This window comes from Myotis davidii, unplaced genomic scaffold (genome assembly GCF_000327345.1).
Source record: "Myotis davidii unplaced genomic scaffold, ASM32734v1 scaffold685, whole genome shotgun sequence".
Lineage (NCBI taxonomy): Eukaryota > Metazoa > Chordata > Mammalia > Chiroptera > Vespertilionidae > Myotis > Myotis davidii.
In genome coordinates, this window is record NW_006295823.1 from 229,254 (window position 1) to 246,780 (window position 17,527).

The window sequence follows — 17,527 nt, forward strand, 5'->3', positions numbered from 1 at the left end:
AGCTATCTAAGCAATTTATTTAAAGTCAGTGTTGTTGTTGTTTCTAGCTCTTTAGTCTTTTCATAGGTTTTGGTGACTGAGGACAATTCGTGCCTTTCTTTCTTTTAATATTTTTTTAAATTGATTTCAGAGAGGAAGGAAGAGGGAGAGAGAGATAGAAACATCCATGATGAGAGAGAATCACTGACCGGCTGCCTCCTGTACCCCCCTATTGGGGACCAGGCTCGAAACCTGGACACGTGCCCTTGGCCGGGAATCGAACCAGTTCAGAGGTCACTGCACTGGGCCACACCGGTGAGGGTGTCTTTTCTTTGCATCACAATAAAAACATCAACCTGCTCCTTCAGGGGCAGCCTCGAGCCTCGAGGGGAGATGCCCGGGATTTTAAACGATTCATTTTATGTCAAGGCCTCTTCAGGGTTTCCGGAACGACAGGCAGTTCACACACAGGCACCCGTCCTGTACGGAACGCACCGGGGTTCCCAGCGAACTGCACGAGGGCTCTTACATGTACCCATTTTCTATCACCTAAAGCTCTAAAAACATCATTAACGGCACCGCCTCTGCACCTTCATCTTCAAAACAGGAGACCTGGCCTGTCTCAGAGTACATTATTATTATTATTATTATTATTATTTACGATTTACTGAGTTAAAATGAAAGACAGGGAAGCAATATAGGTCCAAATTCACCGGCCTAGTATGGACATTCCGGCGCACGTAACTGTCAGATGCCCGCTCTGACCTGCTTTCAGGTACAAGAGCGAGCTGACCGTGGTTGTATCTTAACAGTCCCCTGGGGACGGATCTCCTGTATCTCGTCATGATTCTTATTCGCTTCATTTCCCAGCAGACGGGCCGCCCTATTTATTTCTGAAATAACCACCACGGTTCCAGGTACTTGTCCAAGTGTCAACGACGGTAAAAATTAAAATGCGCAGTAATAGCTTAGAAAGACAGTATTTTAAGGGAGTGTATAATTGACACGAAATGTGTGTTGATATTTGGAATTGGGGGTGCAGGGGGTGTCTCCCTAGTGCATTTTCTTAAACGAAAGTGACCTCATTTGAGATTTCACATGTTCTGTTTAACCAGACTGGCTCTTCTCCCACCCCTCGCTTCAGAACATAACACAGTAACACGAACTTCAACTGGTATTGTTTCTAGCCCTAACATGGCCTTTTTAAAAATTTCCAAACACTCAAACTACATCTGTTTGGAAGTCTCCATATTTGGCACAGCCAATAAAAAAAATAAAATCACACACAAAAATTTAAAAAAACACTAAAACTGAAATCACAATGTCCTCACAGGCCAACACGGCGACGGCCGCTCTGAAGGGACCCCCAGCTTTTAAAAGCGATCCCACGTAATAATCAATATGGTTAAAATCACTCCCGATCCAACCTGCGCTCCGTTTCCTTTGAGCGCCCCAAATCTGTAGTGAAATGATGAAATCGAAAAACAAGTGTTCGTGTCAGGAGACAGAACGGGAGTTTCTCCCCCCGCCCCCCAACCCCCTTAAGGGACACAAAGGGTCGCCGGACGCCTGGCCCTGATTTATTTGTCCAATTTTGAATTCCTTGAGTAACGGAACTGCTACTGGCAGGGTCGTATTTCTCACAGTCCATAAATCTCCGATATTATGTGTGAATATTGGAATGAAGCCATTAAGAAGATTACAGCGTGCGACGCAGCAGAGGGTCCCCGGGAAAAAAGACGGGTAATTCAGGACAACTGTGACCACTGACCCGGGGCCAGCGCGACCACTGGGCAGGCGGGCACCTAATCGGGAGCACATGGGCCCGGGGCCTTCCGGACTCGGAGCGCAATTTAAGGGCCCGCTGCACGGGTTTAAAAGGCCCCCGTTGAACTATCAGTTAATTTATTAAACAACCCAACAAGGCCAGTAGTCCTACAGGAGTCCTATGTTTCAGGCTGCGGGTCTAGTTTACGAGCTCCCATCGCACACGGAAGTCAGGATGATTCCTGACATCACTGAGAACATGGACAGTGACAGGACATAGGACCTGATCCGTGATCCTGTCATCCTGAAAGCGGAGGATGCAGCTACATGGGCGGGAGATGGTTAAGCAGTCCTCTAAAATGTTTTTAAGACAATGCGTAGGACCTCAAACATCGCAGGCTTGTGGTCACAGCCCTGGTGCTACCTGGGAGCTATTTCAATTTCTTCTTTCTTCATATGTGTAAGTCCCTGGCCCTTAGCTTCACACACACACACACACACACACACACACACACACACATATTTCTGTCTACACCACCTCGCAATGGCCTTCTTAGCAATATTTTTCACCGTTTCACTTATGCCTCGTTACCTGTGGCTATAAGATGGTCCCTCGTGTCCTTGTACATTGCGTGAATATTGGTTAACTCCTCGTATTTAACTCAATGTTTTCATATCAAGCTAATTCTACTATGGAAGTACTACTTCTTTACTTAAAAAAGAATCGCCCATCAAAACAATGACCGTTATAGATTCTTTTTCTCAAAGAAAGAGCGAGGCATCGTTAAAGTGACTAAAAATTTTATGATGACACACACACCAAAAAAACACATTGATTTCTTATTTTGCTTCCTCTTCCTCCTTTTTTTTTAAAAAAATAAACAATCCTTTCTCCTTAGAGTATTAAGAGCAGGGAATACATGCACATAAGGAAAACATTCTTAAAAGTTGGGGCTTTGTTTTCGTAATTATTTCTCTATCCGGCGAAGGATACGTTGATGGATTTCCAAATGAATAACTCTAATCATTTCTAGCAGCTTCTGCAGAATTTTTATAATGAGGCAATCTAGTTATAATGAGCTCAAAACATAATAAAATTCTGCACTGAGCTGGGGGGTGTGGATTTGTTCGTACGTAGCCTTAATGGCAAGATAAAGAGGTTCGATTTCATTTGCGTCAAGGTCAGCAAGCATTCGAGGTTATTTATTTATACCCATAAATAACCTGATGTGGACTTAAAATATCCTATTTTCCTATCACTAGCCATAAACACAATCAGGTTTAGCTTCACTGTATTTTTTCTGAGTACGAAATTTTTTAAATTCCATTTTTCAAACTCCCTAATCATGATTTCAAAATACTTGCCATATGACAGGGGGGAAAAATATATATTCTGGAGGTTTTGTTTATTCTCCAATTTTAATACCTCTGAAGAGAATGAATTTTAAAAAAATAGAGGGGCGGGGAACAGTATTTTTTTTTAACCGAGGACTGTGTTATCAAGATATTTTTCAACCACCATTCAGGAACAATCCCAGCCTGCATTTTTTTTTGGCCCTGTCATCAGAAATACCAAGGCCATAAAATGTACTTTTGGAGGCTATTTAACATGGAATACAGAATCTACCCTGTTAGAAGCTGTAGACACACACGCGTGCGTGCGTACACACACACACACACACACACACACACACACACACGCACCCTTTGCGAGATCAAAGACCAGGAGAGAGCCGGCACTTAATTCATCAGCCTTCCCCGAACCAGAGACAGTTTTCGTCATTTCAAAAGGCTCAGATGTCTTTTATGACAAGCCGGGCCTGCAGCTTAATTTACAAAACAGGATCCCAAGCCGGCCAGTCTAGGCGCGGCCCAGGCCCGGGCCGCACGGCGTCCGCCCCCAGCAGGCCCGGGAAGATGAAACACGCAAACCGAAATAATTTAGGGAAAACAAATAAATGTTTCAGGAACGTCGAGGGGGATCAAAGGCAGCATTTGCTGACCCCGCCGGTCCCCGCATTTCTGATGAGATTGACCGGGGCCATCGGATCATTAATTAAAAGGAGTGGCGCTGGCAGGTGGCGGGGACGCGCCGCCGGTAATTGGCTCCCTTCTCTCTCCTTCAAAAACTCTCTCTCTCTCGCTCTTTGGCAAGACATGCCACCAGGCAGACAGAAATGCCTACTTTGTAAGATAATGATGAAGATGAGAGGGAGAGGCGCCCGTTTCAAGAAACGCTGCCTAATGAAGGCGCCCGGCTTTTTAATTATGGTCCCGCGTCTCCCCAGCTGCCAAGGAGGGAGACACAGGACACGCAGACCCGCACGGATGCCTCGCACACGCGCGGCCCCTTTATCTCTCAGTGTATGAAAGTGGGGGGACTCGCTCTCGGGAACTCGGGGTGCAGGAGAAGCCATGGATACACGGATCCAGGGGCGCCCCCAAGGGCCCTCCCGGACTCACCACGTCACTGGGGAGGTTGTCCAAGTCGTGAAACGGGGACTCCAAAGTGTTCGTGTCCACGTTTAACATCACCACGTCCTCCAGCGATCTGTTCCTCACTCTCTGTTGAAAACACACCGTGATCAATGAGACAGCTCAGGGCACCGGCCCCCCAAAATCTGCCGAGCTTGGAAATGTAGGGAAGTGGCCCGCGGGCCACAAGTTTGACATGCTTGCTCTAGGCCAGTGGTCGGCACACTCATTAGTCAACAGAGCCAAGTATCAACAGGACAACGACTGAAATTTCTTTTGAGAGCCAAGTTTTTTTTAAACTTAAACTATACAGGTAGGTACACTGTCATTCACTTAATTAGGGTCCTCCTAAGGCTTAGGAAGAGCCACACTCAAGGGGCCAAAGAGCCGCATGTGGCTCGCGAGCCGCAGTTTGCCGACCACGGGTCTGGGGGGAAGAATTAAGGGAAAAGTCCTGCATCATAAAAAGAATGCAAACAACTTTGCTTTATGAGGAAAAATAGTTCCTATCCGACCATTCGAAAAGGTTGGGTTGAAAATGCTTAACTAGCATGTTTGCTCATCTCAACATACTGATGAGGTTTGGAGATAGTGACGATGATTTAGCTGCCAGAGGTATCTCACGACGAAGACTTACAAAGTGGGCATGGTGACGTTGAACTGTGAAAAGTTACCTTCTTTCAATTTGATCAACTGAACTGCGATCTTTGATACAGGTCCTATCCAGTGATGGCGAACCTATGACACGCGTGTCACAGGGGACACGTGAGCTCATTTTTGTGGTTGATTTTTCTTTGTTAAATGGCATTTAAATATATAAAATAAATATAAAAATTATGGTTCATTGAGAACTAAAAGTTTTCCGGATTTAAAACTAACCATGTGATTTCTCCCATATGTAACCTATTTTCATGGGTTTCATGTCATTGAAGATGCTCATTTGGTATAAAAATTAAAACGACGTTATTTCAATGTTATCTTTTAAAAAAATGACCATGTGAGTTTGATATTAAACTAGTACTGCTCTGTACTAGTCAACTGGTATTCTTCCAAAGCACAACTGTGTTAACTATGATTTTTATGAGTGATCATTCTCGTATGTCTGACGGATACTCACCTCTATGAGGCTGGAGTGTACTCCAATCAGGTACGGCATCGGAGCGCTGAATTTAAAAAACATATATTCACAGTTCATTAAAACTGAAACAACAATATACGTAATTCTGCATGCTTAAACTATTACTTAAATGCACAGTGCTAACATAGCATAGCTTAGGTATTTTAAATTGTTTTCTATATACAATTCAAATTGAAAGGCCATTAATAGATTCAAGTTAAGGTTGGTTTATATAAAAAAAATCACAGAATCATTTCTAAGTAAATCGAGAAATGGAATGCTTTAAAAAACTTTACCGATTGAGAATATTAGGGTCGAGGCCAAAACCTGAGTTGAATCTTTTCCATATACTTCATGTCAAATATATCACAAATCATCATCAAATGTATTCATATTTCCTTTGTACTTCTTGTTATCCAATTAGATCTTCATTCCTATGATTTTCTTAATAGATCGTTTTTTCACCCCTACTACATCAGCAACATTTTTTGAGTCAGTTAGTACCAAATACGTATGGAGTCCTACTGTGTGCTGGGCACTGTTTTGGGAACCTGAAGGACAAAGTTCCTCCTCACTGCCCTCATCCTATTTCTATCCTGTCCTTCTGCTCATGTACCCTGTCTTTTCATTCAAATATCACACTTTCCTTTTTATCCCACGTTCATGTTTATTAATAGAATAATTTTAACAAATGAGAAAATATGCAAATTAAATTTAAGAACAATATTATATTAAATTAATTAAAATATGGAAAGCACACCAGGTGTCCTGGTCTAGGGCCTTGGGTCCGACAGTAAACAATATGGACAAAATATACTCCCCTGGGGGTCTCATACTCTCGCAGAGAATAGAGTCATTCAATAATTTTTGTAACACATACCATCAGACTCACCACTCATCCAAAAAAGATTTCTCACGAAACAGAAGAAGGAAATTATTCAACTTGACATTGCAAAATTACAATGCTACTTGACAAGAAATGATGAGAATGGGCAGATGTCTACAAAGGTGACAGGAAATACCCAAATACACAGCTACTTAAAAACAAAACACTTTTCAATAGGTCCGTACTGACTTGAGAGAGAGGAAGGGAGAGGGAGAGAGAGACAGAAACATCCACAATGAGAGAGAAGCATGGATCGGCTGCCTCCTGCACGCCCCACACTGGGGATTGAACCGGTGACCTCTTGGTTTATGGGTCAACGCTCAACCACTGAGCTGGCGAAATCGGCCCCTTTTGGGAGAAGAAGATTGAGCACATCCAAAGCAGAACCAGCCATCGGTGAACGAGGAAGAGCAACTATCATTTTCTTGGTGCTGGAGTCGCCCCGCCTCCTGGGTGTGTAAGGACTCGCCCAGCTGAAGCCCTTCCGCCAACATCACAGACTCGCCCGGGTTCGAGACCTCTCTGTTGAGATGTGACATGTGCCCCGTGTGTTCGTACCGAACTGTTAACCTGCTAACCGACCACAACGGGGGTCCTTCAATAGATCGCGAGAACCTTGCAGAACTGATGCCCGTGGACACTCCCAGCCCTGGCCGGTGTGGCTCAGTGGATGGAGCACCAGCCCTAGATGAAGGGTCCCAGGTTCGATTCCAGTCAAGGGCAAGTACCTGGGTTGGGCATGTGCGGGAGGCAACCAATGGATGTGTCTCTCCCCCTCCCTTCCACTCTCTCTCAAACTGAATGGGAAAATATCCTTGGGTGAGGATGAACAACAAAAAACAAACAGAAACTCCCCATTTTCTCCTCAAACTGGGAGATGGAGGGGAAGAGGCAGGTGGTGTCACAGGACCCTAGGAGCCCCTCGCCATCCGGGTAGGCCACAGGGACCTCTTCCTCCTACGTGACTCCTAGTTGTCCCCATCCATGTCCCCTTTGTACACCTCTGACATTCACCTCGCAGAATTAGTGTTACCCTGTGCCTGCGTGTGTGTGCGTGTGCGTGTGCATGTATGTGCGTGTGCACGTTGGTGTCAATGCCTTCCCTTCTGGGAACCCCGCAAGGGCAGACGCTAAGTCTTATTCCTGACATGACAGACTCGCGGCTTGGCAAACGGGTGCTCGCTACACGGTGGGCGTACAAATGGATGGGGGAGTGAATGGAGGCACCAGCACCCTGGGGAGCCTTTACCGGCGGACCCCGAGGCAAGGTTCACACGTGGTCACGGGGTGGCACCCCGGCCCTCACAGGCCATGCCATCAGAGACACCCAGCGTGAAAGCAAAGGCCCTTCCAGGCGCGAGGAGGGCCCTGGGGTTGGGAGAGTGGGCGCACACACCCCACCGCCCTCCAGGCTTCCTGCTGCTGTTTCTGAAGCGGAATCTAGACCATGGACTGGCAGGCGTGGCCTCTGACAGCCGCCTCCCTTCCGCATGCCGACCAGTCTGACTAGAACCGTCCCCAAGGACGCAGAGAGGGGGAAGTCGTGCTCCCCAGAAAGCAGCTGGGTCCGTAGAATTCTCTGACATGGAAGACAGCTCGCGTCTTCGAGGGCTGGACCTCAATACACGGCTATGTCCTCCTGCCCCACCCCCTGAGCCATCCTCGTGGCCTGGACGCTCGGACGTGCTGGTCATCTCCCCTATACCCACCAGGCCAGGGGACAGTCTGGCGTGAGAAGTTGTCCCAGAGGCTCCTGAAGGGGCTGGAACCCACTCAGAAAACTCCAGAGACGAAGCCAGGAAACAAGCTCTCTCTGTTACCATGGAAACAGCAGGAAGAAGGACTGGGGGGGGGGGACTGGCTTAGCAAGGACCGGGATGGCCCCCCAGGAAAGCACCGCTTGGCCCCTTCTTAAAAGCATGTTCCACACTTGTCGCTAATCCCCAAAGCAGGTTGTGGCACGTCCGGGCACGTATGTGCACATCAAGCTTCCCGTGGCTCAGTGGGTGAGTGTCAACCTAGGAACCAGGAGGTCAGGGTTCGATTCCCGGTCAGGGCACATGCCAGAGGTGCCAGCCAGATCCCCAGTGTGGGGTGTACAGGAGGCAGCCGATCCATGATTCTCTCTCATCATGGATGTTTCTGTCTCTCTCTCCCTCTCTGAAATCAATAAAATTACATTTGGAGGAGAATAAGGAGAAGGAGAAGGAGGAGAAGAGGGAGAAGAGGGAGGAGAGGAAGAAGGAAAGAAGAGGAAGAGGAAGAGGAGGAGGAGGAGGAGGAGGAAGAGGAAGAGGAACCGGGCTTTCTCCCACGTGACCCCGGGTCCGGGAGCCGGCGGGGGGCGCTCACCAGCAGTAGTCCAGCAGGTGCGGCGGCAGCACGGGGATGTAGATGTGCTGCCAGAACATGGGGTAGAGCAGCGCGGCCGATCCGTGCAGGCAGGCAGTCAACTGCGAGACGGAAAGGGACAGCCACAGTGAGGAGCAGGCTCCCTACAAACACACCATCCCCCCACATTCCCCAAGACGATCATAACACATCCCAACTGCTCCCGTGACCTCCACCCTATGACCTCTACCAATTCCGCACCCAACAGGCCTTCCACTTCAGAAGCGCCCCCTCCCTGAGAACCGGGGTTTCTCCCACGTGACCCCGGGTCCGGGAGCCGCCGGGAGCCGGCGGGGGGCGCTCACCAGCAGTAGTCCAGCAGGTGCGGCGGCAGCACGGGGATGTAGATGTGCTGCCAGAACATGGGGTAGAGCAGCGCGGCCGATCCGTGCAGGCAGGCAGTCAACTGCGAGACGGAAAGGGACAGCCACAGTGAGGAGCAGGCTCCCTACAAACACACCATCCCCCCCCCACATTCCCCAAGACGATCATAACACATCCCAACTGCTCTCGTGACCTCCACCCTATGACCTCTACCAATTCCGCACCCAACAGGCCTTCCACTTCAGAAGCGCCCCCTCCCTGAAAACACACAGCCTATCAGCAACTCGAGGAGGTTCTTGGGGGTCCCAGGGAGACCGGTCTCTGAAAATACAGTATTTGGGGGTCAACACAAAGCCCATGGACACAAAGATCAGGTGGGCGCCGTAGGGGAAACGGTGGGACCCGACGGCTGGGCATGGCTGGAACTCGTGCTCCGCGATGAGACGTGGAGAGGGAGGGGGGGAGGCTCCGGAGGGAGATCGTTAGGGCAAATTGCCAAAGCGTGAAACACGGGTCCGACAGCCGGGGCTGCGCCGCCCGAGCGCCAGGGGACCGGGCTGCTCGACAGCGGACCGCGGGGCGCGGCACCCAGAGACGCTGCTCGCTGACACGTGGGATGTCACTATTGACCAGCGCGGGCCACGCCTGACAGCTGGGCCGCAGGAAGCCAGGAATATCATCATTCCCTCCTTCCTGACGCCCGTTTGGGGGCCCAGCTGCGGATCAAGACAGCTGCCCGGACATGGCTGCGATTGCAAAGGGAATTGCCATTTTAATTGTTTTGATTTGGCGAGTGGCTAATTAAATCTTTTCAACGCCTTGCGTAAAGATACCTCCCCCTTCTCTGGTCCCCCCTTCCTCCGTCCTATGGACCCAGCGCAGAATTCTTCCCATGTGATTTTTCTGTGCTTTTAAAATTCCATTCCTGTAAGCGGGGAGTCATCTTTCTCCCCCAGTGTTTGCAGCAATAAGTGAATCAGCATGCATCATTGTTTTAAAGGGTTGCTAGGGTCTGCCTTTCAAGGCTACGGAGGAAATCATTTTGCCCAGCTTGAAAATCAGATCTGAGAAATAAAACCACCTGAAAACGGGTCTGAAAACAGACTTTCTATTAGCCATCATTTCTCTTTCATTATAGAGGAAATGAGAATTTTACACACACTAATCAAATTAATTTAAACATTAAATGCATGCAAAGCAATTCAGTATTTTCTTATTATTGAATATACCGGGGTGACACTGGTTAATAAGATCATCTCGGTCTCCGGGGTACAAATCTACAACATCATCTGTGTATTGTATCATATGTTCACCACCCCAAGTCGAGTTTCCTTCCGTCACCATTGATCCCCCCCTTTTCCCTCTGCTCCCTCCCCCATCCCCGTCCCCTCTCAATTCAATCTCAATAGCAGTACTGTCTATATTCAAGTGCCAAGTAGTTCTACAGAATTAAAAAAATTAATTAAGAGAATCTAGTCGGGAACCAAAACCATACACATTTTGATTAAAAGCATATTCCTCTTTATCACGTGTCTTCTGTCTTTTGCCAATTAGATTTTTCATTAGTGACATGTGGAAAACGATCGATTTCGGTTCCATTTAGAATAAATGCCACTGATGGGTTTTAGCGCTTCACCGTACAAGCCTTCACAGCTCACCGACAGCCGTCTTTCAATCAACACTCGTTCCAAATTCCTTCATCCGAACATGCAATAGGCCACTAGGAGGCATGCAAATGCTTCCATTTAGCGATTTCGGACCATGGACTCCCTTATCTCCCGTATCTGAGCGAGAGGATAATAAAAGCGGGGTTCATCTAGCCAGCGTCGCCTCCCCCGAGAGCTTTCGGGCACTCCCTGGGTATAAAGCAGGCATCCCCCCGACGGAGCGAACCCTCCTCCCACGGGAAGAGTTAAGGAGAAGGCAGCTCTTTTGCTCACTTCCCCCGTTTCTCCAGACATGGCTTTGAAAACCCCTCCTTTCACCCCTTGAGAAGGACCGTGGCCGGGTGTGTGTGGTACACAAACACAAGGAACAGGGTAACGGAGGAAGACACACGTTCTCAAGGTGGGGAATGTACTCAGGGTCACTTATCTTCCGGGCCACACCCAGAACCCAAAGTCCGCTGGTACACGTCACCTAGATCCGTCCCCGACGCCCCCAGGGTCATCCTTCATGGACGTTATGAATGAGGCACAAGAGCAGCTGGAACGTTGGACCGGCTTCCGAAAGAATGAGTTTCTAATGCTAAGCAGTCACCACCTCTGATGACGGTCAGCACGTGAGCTGTCCCTGACGCTAAGGCAGCGCTAACTGTCCCAACCAATCCTGTCCCTCCACCCCTCTGAGAGCCGAGCCAACGAAGGGAAATAAACAACGAATTTTAGAAGTTTGGTTAGAAGAACAAAGTCCTAGCAGGAAATAAGCTCAGTTTAAAAGCCAGGGAAAGGGAGAAGTTTCTTGCTTTTTAGTTATTCATGACCTACCGGATCCTGAACCTTCAAGGGTAGCGACAATCACATTTTGGGGCCAGATTACCCAGGTTCTGCCTGGCTGGTGACGAGGCCAGGAAGCCATATTGCTTTTCCTTTTTTAAAAATATATTTTTATTGATTTCAGAGAGGAAGGGAGAGGGAGAGAGAAACATCCATGAAGAGAGAGAATCATGGATCAGCTGCCTCCTGGGGATGGAGCCCACAACCCAGGCATGTGCCCTTGACCGGTAATCCAACCGTGACCTCCTGGTTCATAGGTCGACACACAACCACTGAGCCACACAGGCCGGGCCACAGTGCTTTTCTGGTATCTTCCAGCTGCTTCTTTCATCATCCCTGCTGCTTCTTGTGAAGTTCAAAGAGGAACAAATTCATCAAATAACGGTTTAAGAGAAGAAGAAAAACCACCACCACCATTCCTCCCCATCTGGGTCCAGTGGCATGTGAATATCTCTCCGCACCTGTAATCCCACAAAGCTTCCTCAAAGTGCTGACTAATTCGAAATAAAACCCCCGGGAGAACCGATTCCCCACACACTGCAATTGTAGAGTCAGCACAAGTGGAAGCCATAGGAAGAGGCGAGAAGTCCACGGGAGAAACCTGACCACGAAGGTGGGGGACAGTGAACGTGGTCATGGGATAAAGGCACCTGGAACTTCCGGTCCCAGGCCCCCAGGTCGAATGTCACTGACGATAACAATAGCAAACGTCTCTAGGATGCTGACCAGGTGCCCGCACTCTTCTGAGAACCTGACAGTCTCACATCTGTTCCCACTGTTCCCACCGACGGACCAGGGCACGATGGCGAAGGTAGACCAGTTGCCCAAGATCACACACCTCGAAAGCAGCCAACCCAGGACTCCAGCCCAGGCAGGCCCAATCGAGAACCTTTCTTTCCGACTGCCTTCCCACATACCAAGATCCAAAATGCCCACCCTTCTGAGACCCTGAGTCACATCTACCGACGGAAAACATTTTATCCGAACAACATGACGGAGAGTGAGTCTTTGGGATGGACAGCCGGACAAGCACAAGACGAGAGGACAGTTTTCCTGTCTTAGAAGTTCCCTCCGATGGACCTCCAGCCGTACCTGCCAACGAAGTGCCATCTGACCACCCCAGTGGTGACCTTGAACCAGGAGGTCAGGGTTCGATTCCCAGTCAAGGGCACCTGCCCGGGTTGCGGTCTCGATCCCCAGTGTGGGGCGTGCAGGAGGCAGTGGACCCATGACTCTCTGTCACCCGGTCCTATCTCCACCCCACTGCTCCTCTCCCTTAGCTCTGAATGGAAACACACGTCACACAACACCCTGGGAAGGAGAATTAGCAGGGACCGTGTCAGCTGACATCACTGGTTGCTTCGGGGAGAATGAAAAATCTAAAATCCCTAGCATCTCCCTCCCTGAGGGGTCCCAATGATGACATGCAACGGCACCCCTCGGCTGCCACTCAACAAACACGAGGGGGGACGTGCGCTCGGATAATCTTCGCAAAGAAGTGGGCCTGGGTCACGCCTGTTCCCTTGCCAACCGTTCAGTTCCTGATCTCCAGAAAGAGGCTCCGAGCTTCGGGGTCCGGGCTCAGTGCCCACACAGGTGCCCCCAGTAAAAGACAAGTCACGGATCCTCAAGATCCAGACGGAGAGGGTCAAGTCCCCCCGACGTCCCTGCAGCCCAGCGAAGCCTGTGAAATCCCCATGGTCACGGCCGATTTTCCAGGGATCACAGAGCTTTCTGCTCGCGGGTGCCCTGGACGGAATTAGCGCGAGGAGGAGCGAAAGCATGTGCCTGGCTGCCCCGGGGCATCGCCCACAAAGGCAGACATTACAGTTTATTAACACGATCCCAGCGCGCGCGGCACACTGCTCGCTGGGCCTGTTCCCGAAGGGGCGTGCGCCCTCGCTCCAATCTCTGGAACTAACGTGCTTACGGGCTTCGGGGGGGAGATGTTTACCAACTGAACGTGGGTCCGGACGGGAGCCCCCGATCAGAGATTGGCTGGCTTCAGAGAGAGGCACCCTGCTCCCCCGCTGCAGGCCACGCAGGCCCGCCCTCGTTAGCAGATGACTGACAGCGTGATGGGGCGGCCCTGTCAGAGGCTGGCCGATGGGACAAGACGCACAGCCCGGCCGGCTGCTCAGAGCAGGTCTGAGGGACCGTGACAGGCGCGGATGACAGCGCTGCACGCCCGACCGCCTTGAGACGCGGGGACATGACTTTCGACAGCCATGTTCCCGGCTCCGGTCCTAAAGCAGCAAGGAGTCGAGGGATCTACGCGTGTACGATCATGATGGATCCTCTGCTCCGATGTTCCGCAAGCCCCGCCGAGGTGCACCCCCCCGGCCCTCCCCGCGGGGATATGCCTGTCTGCTGCATGGATGACACCCACGCTCTCCATCAGGGCTTCCAGGACGCCCCGCCCCCCAGCCATGTGGACTTGACAATGGAAATATCGACAGAATAAACACAGAGGTGCTATGTCCTAGTGCTGTGGTCGGCAAACTGCGGCTCGCGAGCCACATGCGGCTCTTTGGCCCCTTGAGTGTGGCTCTTCCTAAGCCTTAGGAGGACCCTAATTAAGTTAATAACAATGTACCTACTTATATAGTTTAAGTTTAAAAAATTTGGCTCTCAAAAGAAATTTCAATCGCTGTACTGTTAATATTTGGCTCTGCTGGCTAATGAGTTTGCTGACCACTGTCCTAGTGCATGAAACTCAAACACATAAAAATATAATAATGGGTCCCAGCAAAACACTTGTAATATGTGTGTGTGGGGGGGGAGACACATTAAAATTTTATTTCATTTTAAGTATCTTTTTATTGATTTCAGAGAGGAAGGGAGAGGAAATGAGAGATAGAAACATCAATGATGAGAGAGAATCATGGATCGGCTGCCTCCTGCACGCCCCACACTGGGGATCGAGCCCACAACCCGGGCCTGTGCCCTGACCAGGAATCGAACTGTGACCTGGTTCATAGGTCGATGCTCAACCACTGAGCCACGCCGGCCGGGCCATAACAACACTCTTAATATTTTTGCTAACATATCTCAGAACTAGTTTTTTTATGCTAAAGTTCATCTCTATAAAGATGATGAAAAAGTACAATTTTAACTACAAACAATGGGTAAAGAAAGCAGAGCCTTAAGTAACTGAATTCTCTAAATTCAGTTACTAAAACCCCCAGCAAGCTATAAGGCGGACCAGCGTCATTAGAATAAAATTATGAATGTCAAAGGGTAAAAACGCAAACACAATTCCTCAAACGACAATCAGATAGTGAATGTAAATACACCTTAACTCATATGTGTTCTTTCAAGAATTAAAATTTTGGCTGTAGGTTTTTAGAACAAGTGCAACAATTCATTGCGTTAAGATGAAGTGCATTCTAGTCTTTATGGCATAGAAAGAAATACAAGACTGTGAAAAGCTTTGCAGCAAATCAGTTCACGGACACCTTACTCTTTCCTTGGATGTCTCCGAGGTTTCACTAAATTCTTCCTAAAATCAGTTCCTTCCTAATTTACGTATGGTCCTGGTCTTTGACCTTAAGTGTTCCCGTGCGCAGGATTCGTGGCAGATCTAGACGTGAATTTCCAAGAGAGAGAGACCCAGGGATAGCGGCTTCCCCCACATAAGACAGGTAGCAGATCCTGACCGCGAACTTGGTCTGTGTGTCTGTGATCAGCCCTACGCCCCAGAGAGGGAACTTGGAGATGACATTGCCATCGAGCTCTCTCGAACGGCCATAAACCATTGGCACTGGGTTTAGTACCTCGAACATGGGGAACAGCTCCCTGAGCGAGAACACGCCTTTAGTAAAATAATTTGTTTTTTTAGCTCAGATAAAGTTAAAGGGCAAGTCTGTTACTCTTTAAACTGCATTATCTAGTCCCTTAGAAAATTATAGCTGACAATCACTGAAGAATCATTGGGTCTTATGTAGATAGAATTCTTAGCACTTCACCTGTACGGATATGTATGCATATGTATGTATATGCATGTGTGTATATGTGTGTGCATATGGGTATGTGTGTATATGTGTGTGTACATGTTCAAAAAAGGATGAGGATGAAGAGAAGAGGATATCTCCAATTTTTTTGAAAAAATGAGCATATTGATATTTTAATTCAAAAATCTGAAAACCGTGGTTTTTCGATTATAGAGTCACAGGAACAACCCAAAATTAGAAGCAGAAAACCCAGGACCACATGACCTGTCTCCGGTGAGCTCTGGGGCCTATGGGTGGGCATGTAACCTCTCTGATACCACCTCTCTCTCCATTCAATACGAAACAGACCTCCTAGAGAGATCCTGAAACTCTCTCTACTCGAAAATACCAAACTTCATCGTTTCTATTTCTACGACCAAACAAAACATGTATATGTTACCTTCTTTTTACCAGCTACCCAGATGCTTAAGACAGCAAACTCATGCCATCTTAAATAATGGGTTTTAATAAATATCTCACATATTATGCTAAATATCTATTTAAGTGGATATTTAAAATTTTTAAGTCAATCAAAAATGTTAAAAATTGCAATATCGAAAGCAGGAAAAAAAAACACAGGAAATGTAGCAAAAGACTTGTGACTCTTTTTCTATGGCCCAAAGACACTCCGATTCCCACCGCCTTCGCCACGTCGATCGAGAGCTTCCATAGCCCATTTCAGGGAGCAGCGGACGACGTGTGATTAATAATATTAAAAAAAAATGCTGCTTTGACTTTTAAGTTATTATCCATCTGAAGAGCTCCTCCAAGTCCCAGCTCCTATAGAACCTTCCAGCAAACCCGCGCTTGGCAACAAAGAGGCACCCACCTACTGCCCGGTTGGGAGAGAGCAGCTATTCTCCTGGGCCCCGGGTCCCTTTCAGGCAAGCGCCTGGGGAACAAGCCACAAGTGAATAGTCACCCTCGCATAATAGCTCTTCAGAATTCTTTCTCTGGCAGAAGGCAGTCAAATGAACCCAGGAGAGTTAACAAGAACAACGGAGGGGGGAGGAAGAGAAAAGAAAAAAAACACACGCAACTCTCATCTCCCAGATCAGAAAAAAAAAATAATTAACCTGACTTAATGCATCGCAGGCCGCCTTCCATAAATCAGACTTTTGTCCTTCAAGAGCCGCGGGACAACCACTTATCAGACACGGGGCCGCGGATATTGTCTCCCGGGACACGGGGAACCTGTCCGAGTCCCGCAGAGGCCCGCGGCCTCTTTGTGATGCGCGGGATGCAGGGGGGGGCCCTTTGTGATGCGCGTGTGACGCGGTTGCCTAGGAGACGGGTGGTACTCACGGTGCTGAGCTTGCTGGAGGTGATGAGGATGCGCCGCTCGTGCAGCATGCTGGCGTACAGCTGGAGCATGTTGCTGACGTCCACGGCCACGAAATACTCGGTGAGGTTCCTCTGCACGGGAGAAAAACCACGGTGTGCGCGTCAGGGCGCGTGGGGATGACCGAGGAACACGTCTTACGCAGTTAATGGTCTTTTTTAAAAAAATATATTTTTTTTTTCATTGACTTTTTTAGAGAGGGAAAGGGAGAGGGAGATAGAAACATGTTTGAGAGAGAAGCATCATCTATCGGCTGCCTCCTGCACGCACCCCCTACTGGGGATCGAGCCCGAAACCCGGGCATGTGCCCTGACTGGGGTGGTTCATGGGTCGATGCTCAACCACTGAGCTACACCAGCTGGGCACGTGCCTGGGTTGCAGGTTCAATTCAGGGCCCCAGTCAAGGTGTGTGTGGGAGGCAACTAGTCAATGTGTCTCTCACACAGATGTTTCTCGCCTCCTGCACGCACCCCCTGCTGGGGATCGAGCCCGAAACCCAGGCATGTGCCCTGACTGGGGTGGTTCATGGGTCGATGCTCAACCACTGAGCTACACCAGCTGGGCACGTGCCTGGGTTGCAGGTTCAATTCAGGGCCCCAGTCAAGGTGTGTGTGGGAGGCAACTAGTCAATGTGTCTCTCACACAGATGTTTCTCTCTCTTCCTCTCTGTCAACCAATCAGTGTCTCTCTCACCTAGATGTTTCTCTCTCTCTCTCTCCCTTCCTAAGAACCAATACAAAATATTAAGAATTATCAAAC

General features: G+C 48.9%; 1 protein-coding gene across 1 annotated transcript in view; it reads right to left on the bottom strand.

Annotated features, from left to right (window-relative positions):
* The window catches only part of DENND1B (DENN/MADD domain containing 1B), a 63,094-nt gene that overhangs the window by 29,104 nt on the left and 16,463 nt on the right, over positions 1 to 17,527 (bottom strand). The window contains exons 9-12 of the mRNA XM_015568441.1: positions 16,732 to 16,842; positions 8,921 to 9,021; positions 5,339 to 5,384; positions 4,210 to 4,311 (exon numbers count right to left, since the gene is read on the bottom strand). Coding sequence (XP_015423927.1) covers positions 4,210 to 4,311; positions 5,339 to 5,384; positions 8,921 to 9,021; positions 16,732 to 16,842 — 360 coding nt within the window. The remainder of the gene's footprint in view (positions 1 to 4,209; positions 4,312 to 5,338; positions 5,385 to 8,920; positions 9,022 to 16,731; positions 16,843 to 17,527) is intronic.